Source organism: Scatophagus argus, chromosome 9 (genome assembly GCF_020382885.2).
Source record: "Scatophagus argus isolate fScaArg1 chromosome 9, fScaArg1.pri, whole genome shotgun sequence".
Taxonomy (NCBI): domain Eukaryota; kingdom Metazoa; phylum Chordata; class Actinopteri; family Scatophagidae; genus Scatophagus; species Scatophagus argus.
In genome coordinates, this window is record NC_058501.1 from 4,790,774 (window position 1) to 4,802,569 (window position 11,796).

An 11,796-nucleotide genomic window follows, 5' to 3' on the forward strand; every position below is an offset into this window, starting at 1 on the left:
TTACACATGGAGGCACCTAGTTACTGTGTTACTCCTTTTTCTTTCTCACCCAAAGTGAAAAAAAAGTCCAACTCTATAAATGTAGCTGGACTAATTACATGAACAGTCAAACAAAATGGAATGAAATGAAAGCCTGTTATGTCAAGCTCACACACAACACATTATCCTAAAAGCAACATAAAGTGCTAAATATCGTCCTTAATTCAATTCAGTCACTTCTTAAGATGCATGTTTAGATTTAACATAGATTTAAGCAAAGAGTGTGCTTAAATGCAACACAGTATCTTCTACTAATAAAGCCAACATTGGCCTTAATTGCAAGATAATCATTTCCCAGACTGCAACATCACCAAGAGCACCCAGCAAGTAATAAGGTCCATTGAGGGATTGCTGTAGTCCGGATGGCCCGAGAGCAGGGATTAAACCGTGGAGCAGCAGCATCCTGCCCAGAGTGTATTGATCACCACTTGACTCACTGGATGCAGGAAGCCGCCGGGTTTAATTTTTCCCCCGACTGCTTTCCTGTGTCTGAGGACTGTCTGAGGAGCTGAAGTAACCTCATCCAACCAGGAATCCAAAACTCTGTCAAACCTCAAAGACAAAGCAGTGAATGCTGTGGGTTGTATAGTGTTGGCAGACTCACATCAGTGGTGGTTGAGTGCAAGGCCTTCTGCTGGAATGACACACTTGTGCATTGCCTTCTGCAGATGCTTTAAATCAGTTTGGAATGCCAAACAGAGAGATGTCTATGTCGAGAACTTGAATGGGGGGACAAACATAGTGAATTAGATGATTGGTTCGAGTCCCAGAATCATGTTTTGTTGGAAAATATTTGTTTGGTTTGTAGACAACTACATGAATAAAAAGTTTACTTTTTTTAGTGTGAAACACAGACTCACTGACCAGAAAATTTCCATATCAATACAACATCAAAGCCTTCCTCAGACTGAACAATCCTGTCAATTAATGTGTTGGCCTGCGACTACCAATGTGCAGTATATGTGACAAAGACAGTGGGCACCCTCATCTCAGGTTCTCTCCATTTTCATAAAATACTTGCCTGGGTCCAAATAAACAATACCTATGCATCAGTGTCAACATTAAATTCAAGCAGATACGCTGATCTCTAGAGGTTGCTCAGGGAAAATCGACCCCCCCCCCCGCCACGCAAATCATTAGAGTGGAGGCAAAGTCAAAAAGAAGACGGAAGCGTGGGGAGTAACAAGCTGACAATTCAGTCTGATATCAGGCAAATCAGATGCAGTCTGAAAAATATTCCAATCTTGCCAATATAAGAAAAATGTTGACATTACAGTTGAAAGTTTATTAGATTTATGTGCACCCTGTGTATCAACACAGAAATTATTAGAGAGGACATTTGTACATGGGTCATAAAACAAACAATGGATGTGAGCTTTCAGGACAAGTTTACATGAAGGCCTGACAAACTATAAACAATCTTGAGGTTTCATCTTCATAGCGATGGAAATACTGATTTTTTCTTTTTTACGACAAAATGGCCAAATGTGAACACGCATACAGGAACCAACCTGGATATATTCTTTCAAAGCCACTCGGAAGCACATATCAAATCTAGTTTTGTTGATAATTCTCTTCAGATAATTCTCTCTCTCATCAGAATGCTTGCGCTGGCATCCAACCTTCCTAGGGAATACACAGTGTGCCAAAATTACTCTTACAACTTTTTATCATTTACAGTCAGAGATGGGTTTTGTTACTGCTATGGGGGACTGGATTCAAGGAAAACAGACTCTCCAGAGGTCCATGTTTTCACCCTCTGCCTCCTCAGTTCTGAAGACATGGCCCCACTGAGCTGATGATCAGACGGATTTATGGGGCAGTCTCTGTAAGCCATTTGCTCCCTGTGAGCCGGTGAATCAAAAGCAAGATTTCCGGATGGCACCGGGTCAGAGATTATCCAGTTTGTGCTATCTGATTGCAAACTTCCACAGGCTGTTTTCTTTTACTTGTTTAACTTTTTCCTTTGTGTTTTCTGACTTGTGAAAGATGAGTTGCACAGGCTCAAATAGACTGTTCACTCTGTCAGCTGGGACTGTATAGCACTATAGATGATACAACGACATTTTTGAAAACTATAGTCCTCAGCTTCTCATCATCACTTCAGAACACGTTCACACCCTGTCAACAAGAATTACATATCTCCATTTAAACCAGACAGCAATGCATAACTACAACTGAATGCTACAACAGTCTACATCCAGAAGCTGATAACAGTCCATACATCCCAGATCTCCTATTTAGTGGGTTTTGGATTTAATCTCTGGGAGGCAAAACCACATGTTACAGCAGTAGCATCCAGAGTATAAATAAATGACAAGGACTCAACTGTGTATCCAAGGTCAAAATGTTTTAATACTCTATGTAATTGATCAATACTAAAAAGTCACCTATCATATCAGTAGATTTCTGTTTAACATCTGAGACAAAATAAAAACCCTTTATGAAGTAGGTGGTAGATTTGCAATGGAACAACTACTTAGAATTTTTAAAGTCTTTGAAAGGGGGTTCCCTAATTCACATGTACTACCCATTATTTAGGAGCATTGAGGTTTGGTGGTGCAAAGCCCTAAAAATAGTTTGGAAGGAATCTAACAGAAGAAAGATCCTAGTTGGACCATATGCCAAACCAGCAAGTCTCAGAGGCACCTCCCCAAATCATCTTGAGGCAATGCATCAATCAGAACCTCCACATCAGTGGCAAATACACTCAGCAGCCATAAAACTCCCAGATCAAGCAGCGAGCTGAGCCAAAACCAGAAAGGCCCTCCACGGTAAACCCAAGCCCTTATCTTTGTCTCATAAAAAATAAAGACCGCCTCAGAGTGTTATGATCCCCCATAACTGCTGTCCAGCCAGTTCCTCTCCATCGTTGCTGATCACACCTCATCTTCAACATCTGGAGCAGTTTACCAAGATGTCAAAAAAAGTGCCCATAATTTTGCAACATTACATCAATGTTAGCCGTTAGGTCTTTCATTAAGGCCTTAGTTCAATCTTCCCAATCGCTGTTACTACTGCAAATAGCTACCAATATAAAAACAAAGCTCCTAAAAATAAGATGCACTCCAACCAAAGATTTTATCCAACTCTTCAGTATACGGGGAAGCTTAAAGGCAGTAATGCCTTTAACCTAATGCTCAGCATCACATCAGAGACCAGCTCCAATAGTTTGGTGTGAACCTGGAAAAATGAAGATTACTACTAACTCCTGTGATGAGATTTCCATGAGGCAAATGAGATACTAGATGGAGACCTTATAAGCTTTATTAATAAATCATGTTTCTATATAGAGAATGACAGTTTATAAAACCACTGGTAATCTCTCTTGACATTTTCAAATTGTTCTTTAATTTAGAATGGGCTGAGATCAAACAGTTCATCCATATCACGTAACGCAAGAGGGGCCACGGTGAGCACATTTTTGCACAAGAAGAAAGAAGTTAAAGTTGACTATTAAAAACCCCTTTCATCCCCATGACCAATCTCCTGTTACATACATTGAGCTCTGAGACATGGACCAGGACTTAGTGTAATTTCACATGGAGATGTTCACGCTAATAATTCAACTCATACATTAACCACAATGATTTCCATTTTTGGATTTAAACTGAGTAACAGAAGAAAAAAGAAACATAAAGACAGAATTATCTACATACACAATAAATCAGAAAACTAACATATATGCAATTTGCATGTACAGTCTCTAATGGTCAACACAAGTAATCTTGACACAATTAAGGAAGATTTCTAAGCATGCTTCAGAACATCATATGACTTCAGGACACAATGATACATATATAAACTTCACGTACTTTCTTTGTAAGTGGCCTCTGGTTTGTAAAATTAATGTCAAAAACAAGTTGACAACATTTTTTCTATTACCATACTTTCTGCACTACAAGTCCTCATTACAGCTTATTTTAAGCAATTACACTGTCAGCAGGAGCTGTAATCTCCAACTGCTGCTAAACGCCCAAATTTCCACATTTTGCTGGAAACTATAATTGTGAGCTGCTCTTGGTGCTTTGCAGATGGGTCCTATTGAGCAATCTGAATATCCCGAATATTACCCAGTTCCTCTCGAGGGGAAACGTGAACATTAAAAAGGTCCAAATAATTCCGGTCAAATTATACAACCCTTAATGAACTTCAAAAGACGTACGGATGTTTTTACAGGCCAGCGCACAGGCTTTAACAGTAATTATGAAAACAAACCATATTAATGATATCATTTATCATTTCCACACTTTGGCCGCATGAGGCCTGCCACAAAGTTCCTGTCTCTATTGGACAAAAGAAACACTAGAAATCTACCAAACTTAAAATGTAAGATTTTCCATACACAGATCAATTTTCTCAACTCTTTTAAAAAATCCTCTTGGCCATCACTTAAATTACTTAAGGGCTTCAGGGAGAACTGTCATGGTCTATGTTTTGCATGCACCTATGCCAAACTCCCTGCGTCCCTGCTAGAATCTGATTAAAAGTGGACCAGGGCCTGACATGTATATGAACAGGATATCTAACCTCGAGAGAAATCCAGTCTTCTGTGGGCTGACCGAAGTGGTAAACTACCACTACATAGATGCTGCTGCTTGCTGATGTTTCAACAATGTTGAAAGTGAAATAAATATTAAATAAAGGCAATATAAGTTACCAGATTACACATATCTACATCATATAAGTAAATTGGCTGCATTTCCTTGGCTAAGAACTTAGTAGTCAACCTCCTGCCTCCCACTCACATACAAGAGAAGTGTAGTGGCTCATTTAAATTCCACATGCTAGAAGGACTTCTGCTGTAAGTCTGGCTTTGCTCCAAATTATGTCTCATGGGTGTACATACCACTGAATAATTTGTCCAAATGTCATTTGCAATTCCCCAAAAACCTTGTCTTGACTGGAAGGCTTTTAGAAAACATCTGTAACAAATAGTTGTTTTGAGACTGAATGTATTACACCAGTACAGGTACTCGGGCATGACCTTAAGCTGTGTATGAGGAATAAAAAACAAGTTTAAAGTTCCATCAAACTAGAAACCTTATCCCATAAGCAGTAGCCACCTGCATAACCTGCATAGAATGATATTTACCATTAGCTCTGGGCAGCTCAAGCTCATGTGTTACAAATCTTTTTGCCGCAGTCTATATAATTAGCTGTAATTGACTTCCCTTGAAATGTGTTTCTTCTGGGACATCTGGCCTTGAAACATCAACCTTCCCATAAAAAGGCCAGCAACACTTTCAGTTTTACTAACTGCATGGGTGGCAATGGGAGGACCAGGCTCAAAACAAATCTAAGAAAAATTCCTTTCATATACCAGATTTCAAACACGGAAATATGCAGAAATAAATACAATAATAAAACATTACTCTTGCAATGACTGTTCTCAGATTTGATGATGATGCATGATAGGGCTAAAAGTGACTTCACTGAGAGGGAAATCTTACTGATAATTTACAAGAACAAAATCTGGATGGTTAAAATTGCCCTGAGAAGCTCTCTTGTAAATAAAAAAGCACACATTTAGATTCAAAACACACTGTGTGTATCCTTAAGGTATTAAGGTTTTTAGAAACAAGTTTACATTTATGCATTTAGTGCTATAGGTCAAAAACTCCACAGCGTACCTGTAAGCTGTCTAATCTGACAGAGATGTGGAAAAAAAATCTAAATTTCCAAATCTTGTTAATGAGCACTATTCACTGTCCTGTGCAAAGACTAAATGAAAAAGACCAATGGCATACAAAAAAAAAGAGATGATGAACTACTGAATAGCTCTAGCTAAAGTCGCTTCACAGTTTCGAAGCTGTCCCTCTTTTCACAGAACAAATGTGTTGAGTGAGAATATTGTGCTTTTCCAAAGGAAAATCATGTTGGCAAAGGACAATCAATCATTTTTAAATGACAAAAAGATGTGGAGAACAATAGCTAATATATGTTTACGCTGGAATCCATCTCAAAAAAATAAAGTTAGATGTATCGCTTGATAAATCAAGAGCCTTTGCAAATTATTAATTCTGGTAGTATGGAAGACAACAAGCTTTCTTCCCTAAATTCTATAATGTGCTCTTCACGGCAGACTGTCATTACATCACTTGCTTATGTGTTTTTTTCCACAGAAGCTTTAGAAAAGGTGGTTGACAATCTAAACTACTGTTTTAAATGTCACAAATTCATATGTTTCCCTAACTAAAACAGAGATTTACCAGATTCTAATTTTGTTGTTTGCTTTTTTTGTTTTTTCAATGCATTCTCACTGGCATAATTAAGCATGAATAAAACAGAGAGAAGCAACTGCTCCCTAGCTGTGTCAACCAAGATGTTCAGGGATGGCAAAATCAGAGCTACATAAGTAAAAAACACTAAAAAAAGATAATAGCATATAATAAACAGCATATGTTTTTTAACTATGAAAAACATCAAGATTATTCACATATAACTGATGCAAATACAAGACCGGCTTATTCTAACGATATTTAACAATTTAAACACTTTAGAATTCAGTAAAAGCTGAAAATGAAATGATAGCAGCAGACACTGTAGTTTCTCTTCGTATTATTCAGGATTATTAGGATTATTCAGGAGTCAAGGTTACAAGGTATCAAGCTCAACATGTTTTAGTTGTTCTATTAAAACAAAAAACATTATGAAACTTCTTGGAAACTGAGAGAAAAGAAATGAGAAAGCTTAACATGAGGAGGAATTTCACATAAATAACAAGAAAATCTGGCAAGCCCTGTTTTGACCCTGTGTTGGAATCAAGAATAACGTGTTTCTCATAACAGTTAAGGACTAACCTGGGCTCCATCCTTCAGTTTGAGGATGCACTCCATAGTGTTAATGGTGATGACTACAGGCTCCGAACCAAGCTTGGTCCAGGGTACGTGGATACGCAGCTCATGGATATGACCACTCATGAATGTAAAGGGCAGCTTCAACTCCTATAAATATGCAAAGATACATAGAAAGATGAAAACAATAGATAAGTATGAAACTGTAGTTAGAATAATCTGTACTTCATATTACATCTGTGTTGCAGGCAATATCATAAGGGCATGTAGCCACATGAATGCTGAAGCTTCAAGAACATTTGAAACCTTCCATCCATCCATTTTCTAAACCGCTATTTGAAACTAATATTTAAAGATGAGAGTATAGCAAAAACAACAGCTACATATTACATAGTGGTAATGCTTTTAACAACTTAAGTCAGATTTTCTCAGAGACAGACAAATCAATGTTCTGCATCTTGAACTACTCTGTATGAGAATGAGTCCCATGAAAACCAGACTGCCTACACACAAGCTTCACATGCCTCCTCTAAGCCAAAAAACTAATAACCAAACATATTCCAGAGGAAAAGCTGTCATGGATCTACAGTATGCCTGCTTGACAACCCTCAAAATGCTTCACCAAAAAATACTCTTTATATTAAGATGATGTATAATTGCACATATCAGAAGAAGTATTGTCCAAATTAAAGGCAATAAAATAAAGGCAAAGGGAGGATAATTGCCAAGGTTTTGACATAGCATTACACATCAAAATCCTAACACAATTTCCACTGTCAGTTGGCTTAAAGCTGCTTCCAATAAGAACTTTCATCACAGTCTCTTTTGGGTTAGGTAGTGTTTTGGTTTGCTCTTCAGAAGCAGTCAGAACCAACTCAAGAGAAAAGAAAATTCTTTTAACTTTTGGCAGACTAATAGAATCCAGACATTACAAGTGTAAAAAGGAACATTGTGTCAAAATAACACTGCAAGCAAAATATCTGAGTAAATCTATCAAACTCCTTCAAATTGACAAAATGACAGTAAAGATTCTGCATCTGAGACTGAGGCTGAAAAAATGTAAATGTAGCGGTGCTCCCGCTACATTTTTTTCTGATTTTAATCGAGACAAGAGACCATGACTAGACTGTAACTAAAATGTAGAAATGACTGAATGGAAACAATATGTTACTATGTGCTTACTTTCAAAACCTTTTACTTTATTTTATATTCTAATGGAAAGTAAAATTTTGAATTTACTGATATTCTGCAATGTTAGCACTGTCATATTGACATGCTTAGCAGAGAGACCAGAAAGCTCCAGTTCCTCATTTTAACAGTCTAGCGTGTAGGATTTAGGGGGATCTATTAACAGAAACGAATATAAGATTCAGAATTATAATGCCATTAGTGTGTAGTCACCGGACAATAAGAGTCACTCATTGGCTTATAATGAGTTTGTTTGCTGTGTATTTCTAATCTCAGGCATTTAGTTTTTTATATTTATTTCGTTTCTGATATTAGCCACTGTTGTTTCTGGTTGTTTTCTGATCACACCTCTCTCATTATGAGAGGTCGTCTCTGGGCGGTTCATTCATGGAAGGCTCCTGTCATGCAGCAATGTATTCTTGTTTAAAATGGTAATTCTTTTGCTGATATGGACCATGCTGATGATGGCTTCCAGCTGAAACACATTCTTCTTTTGACCACAATAAATTAGAAAACCATTTATCTCCGAAAGCCAGAGTTTTGTTTGTTTTGATTCCTGCCACTGCACGTTCAACTTTTGAACACGCTCCTACAGTAACTCAGAACGGACAAAGCAAACACTGGCTCTTGAGAGGGCCTTGCACATTTTATGTGAGCTTTGCAGCCACCATAGTTTTTTCCTACATGCTTAGGACAGGGAAGGGGTATTCATTTGGTTCCAATTTGGAGCTTCAACACAAGATGCCACAAAATCCTACACACTGGGCCTTTAATATTCTATTTTGGGATGACCAATGTTTATAAACAAAAGCACTAAACAAAAGTGCCGTAAACTACAAAAATACCAAAGGTGTGAGCAAACACAACTTTAATCGTTTGTGCTAACAATTAAGAAATAAAACGGAAAAATACTATTTTTATCAAGCTATCCGGGAAAGTTATTTATGACGTCAATGGACACTAACAATGAGACACTACGCTAATTTAAGAACTTGTGTGGTTCAAGCAGTATGAACCATTAAGTGTGGATGGACAAAAGAAGACTTAAGTTATTCATTTCTCACACTAGCAGCACTGAAAACTGGCTAATTAAAACTATGTCCAACATTACTGTACGGTATTCCTGCAAACAAAATGACTATACTGTGGAGGACATATTCAATATACAGTACCTGTTCCAGCACATCTAACTTGAGGTCCAACTTGCTGAGGACCACATCTCCTCCCCAGAGAGAGAGCTGCAGGTCAGATGGCTTCAGATTCTTAATATACTTGTTTACATAGCTCATCAGGAGTGGTGTGACATAGGACTCCAACATCTTGTCCCTGTCCTAAACAAAGATTAAACAAAAACTGTGATGTTATTCAATGCAATACTTATTTGTACATTACAGTATTTGTGTATTAAATCTACTTTTGCTATTATATTCCAATATTATCTAAAAAAAAAACACCCCTGCTTCTACAGCTTAAACCAAAGAAAATACATCTTTGACAGCAGATATTTTTTATGTCTCAGCGCAAGAGCACAGGTGAATCTATTAAGTTTAATGATGACTAATCCTTTATTAGTGATATTACACAGAACTGTGCCTGTGTAAAGCTTTGCCTGGTCAGGCACCTGCCTACATCACAGAGGCAACTGCGAGGTCATCTCATCAGGGTTTTTAATGGGAACACCCCCACTGAACACCTTTAAAAAGCGGGTGTTACAGGTTTATAGGTCTTATAGGTTTACTTCCCTGTGTTTTAGTGTGTGTCTTAATTTCTGCATTCCATATGTGTTGTTTAGGTCTTTAATTGTGAATCACTTTGGACTATCCTGCTCTAAAAAGGTGCTGCATAAATAAACTTAATTACTTACTTATCCAGTCACGGAAAGTGTCAAAAATATGTTATGTGCATTTCAAAACTGACCAAATTCAAGCCAAGTCATACTCTAGGCAGACTGAAGGTGTAACTAGAGTTGTTTATGTTGAGCTGATATTCCCACTCGACAGAGACAGAACGAGAATCCTGTTCTTGTGAGTTACTGATGACGGTTTACCTAACGTTGTTTTTTATAAACTTCAATGGTTCTATTTAAGTATCTTAATTTAAATTCAGAGTAGTGTCTGAATTAGCCTGCTTGTTAATATGTCTTCACTCGTTATACATGTGGCTAACATTAAAGGATAAACTCCAGCAGTGGTTAGTAACTGCATGTCCAAATGCATACCAATAACTAAATATAACCTGACATTTTAAACGAAGCAGTGTCGTCCTACGTAGTACGAAATTTAACTTAAGGCGTAGTAGTTAGCCAGAATGGCTAGCTATGCTCCTCTGTCATTCTAGCGACACACAACATAGCAGCAGACCAAAGAAGCTAAGCTAACTGTTTTGAAGAAGTCGTCCTAACTTCATTTCGGCTGCTTAAATCGTGTGGCCACAGGCAAAAGATGGAAAAGCCTTCCTTACTTGTCTCTTGCTTAAATCCTGTAGCTATTTCTTGAATGTGACGTTTATTATAACATTCTCATCCCGTAAACTGATGTTAGCCACATCTCTCAACGGCTTCAACGCAAACGTCATCAGTAAACACCAACGCGGCTTCCGTATGTCTGGTGTTGCCTTTTGGTAGTGTAGGAAATGATCATTTCGGTGGTCTGTGGCATGCACAACCCAAAATCGTGGCAAGAGAGACACTCGAATTTTCCTGTTATACGTGACTGGATGAAATGTGGAATTCAGAAGATCAACTTCGTGGACAAATCATAATAAACCCAGGAGAACATGACGCAAGTACCCTAAAGGCTATTTTGTCTATATTGTTACTAATTCGGATGTTACAGCACGAGGTGCCGAAGTTCCTGTTGTTTTCAAAGGAGATAAAATAGCAGCAACACAGCTTGTGTTTTAGAGTAACCTTCATCAATATTTCAGATAAAATATCCTTGTAGTCACATTACAAACCTCTCAGTTGAAGTAAAAGTTTACGGGGAGCATGGGAAGGCATCATCTCACGTAATTTTGTCGCACGCCCCTAACCCTTATATGGCTGTAGGAGCTCACCTTTACTGAGAAATAAGAGAATAAACTCCACAATGGGTAGCTCCTGGATCGTGCCAGTGCGTCTTTCCTGAAATAATTGAAATATTTAAAATCATAAGCGTTGTCCTGCATTCCCATCACAAATCAGGTTTTGTTTCAAGGACACATATTTTCTTTAGATATTGAGGCGAACGCCTACGGAAAACTCAGTGAAAGTGAATCATGAATTATAGGCTAGTAAAAGGATCTTTGCATTTCGGTCACCCAGGTGACTTGTTTGGCTTCTAAACATGTCACTTGTGGTCTGATATAATCTCACATATATGACGAGCGATTATAACAGATGTGCTACTGGATGCTCGCTGACACTTGTGATGTATTGGAATAATATGTAAATAGCCTTCTGCAAATTAAAAAGTTACCATGGGCAATCAATGCTGAAGTAAACAAAAAATAAAACAAATAAAATCTTTTAGTCTTTTGTTGTTTCTTGGTCACGGGTGACAAGGGAATTAGTCTACCAGGCAAACATATAGGGGTTAAAACAAAAAACAAAAAGCAAATCAGGGTTAGGTCCCACCTGTTCTTCACAATCAAAGCTGGACACACCAGTCGTTTCTGTGGCCAGTAGTTTCTTTGGTTATATCAAATCGGTCTCTCTTTACACCTTTGTCTCTGCGGTTGACATCTGCTGCCCCTAAGTCGTTTTTTATAGCTCTCCAATATTGACACGACCAGG

The 11,796-nt window shown here is 37.9% G+C and overlaps 1 protein-coding gene across 5 annotated transcripts in view; it reads right to left on the reverse strand.

Moving 5' to 3' along the window:
* The window catches only part of LOC124065358 (vacuolar protein sorting-associated protein 13B-like), a 308,396-nt gene extending 297,775 nt beyond the window's left edge, over nucleotides 1–10,621 (reverse strand). For 4 of the 5 annotated variants that reach the window (XR_006844394.1, XM_046400674.1, XM_046400675.1 and 1 more), the window contains exons 1-2: nucleotides 9,197–9,355; nucleotides 6,843–6,986 (exon numbers count right to left, since the gene is read on the reverse strand). Coding sequence is in view for 4 of the 5 variants with exons in the window: in XM_046400674.1 (XP_046256630.1) it covers nucleotides 6,843–6,986; nucleotides 9,197–9,343 (291 nt within the window). In the remaining variant the exon portion in view is untranslated. Of the gene's footprint in view, nucleotides 1–6,842; nucleotides 6,987–9,196; nucleotides 9,356–10,484 lie in introns of those variants that run through there. The other variant, XM_046400672.1, reaches the window with a different exon arrangement.
* Nucleotides 10,622–11,796: the final 1,175 nt, after the last annotated feature.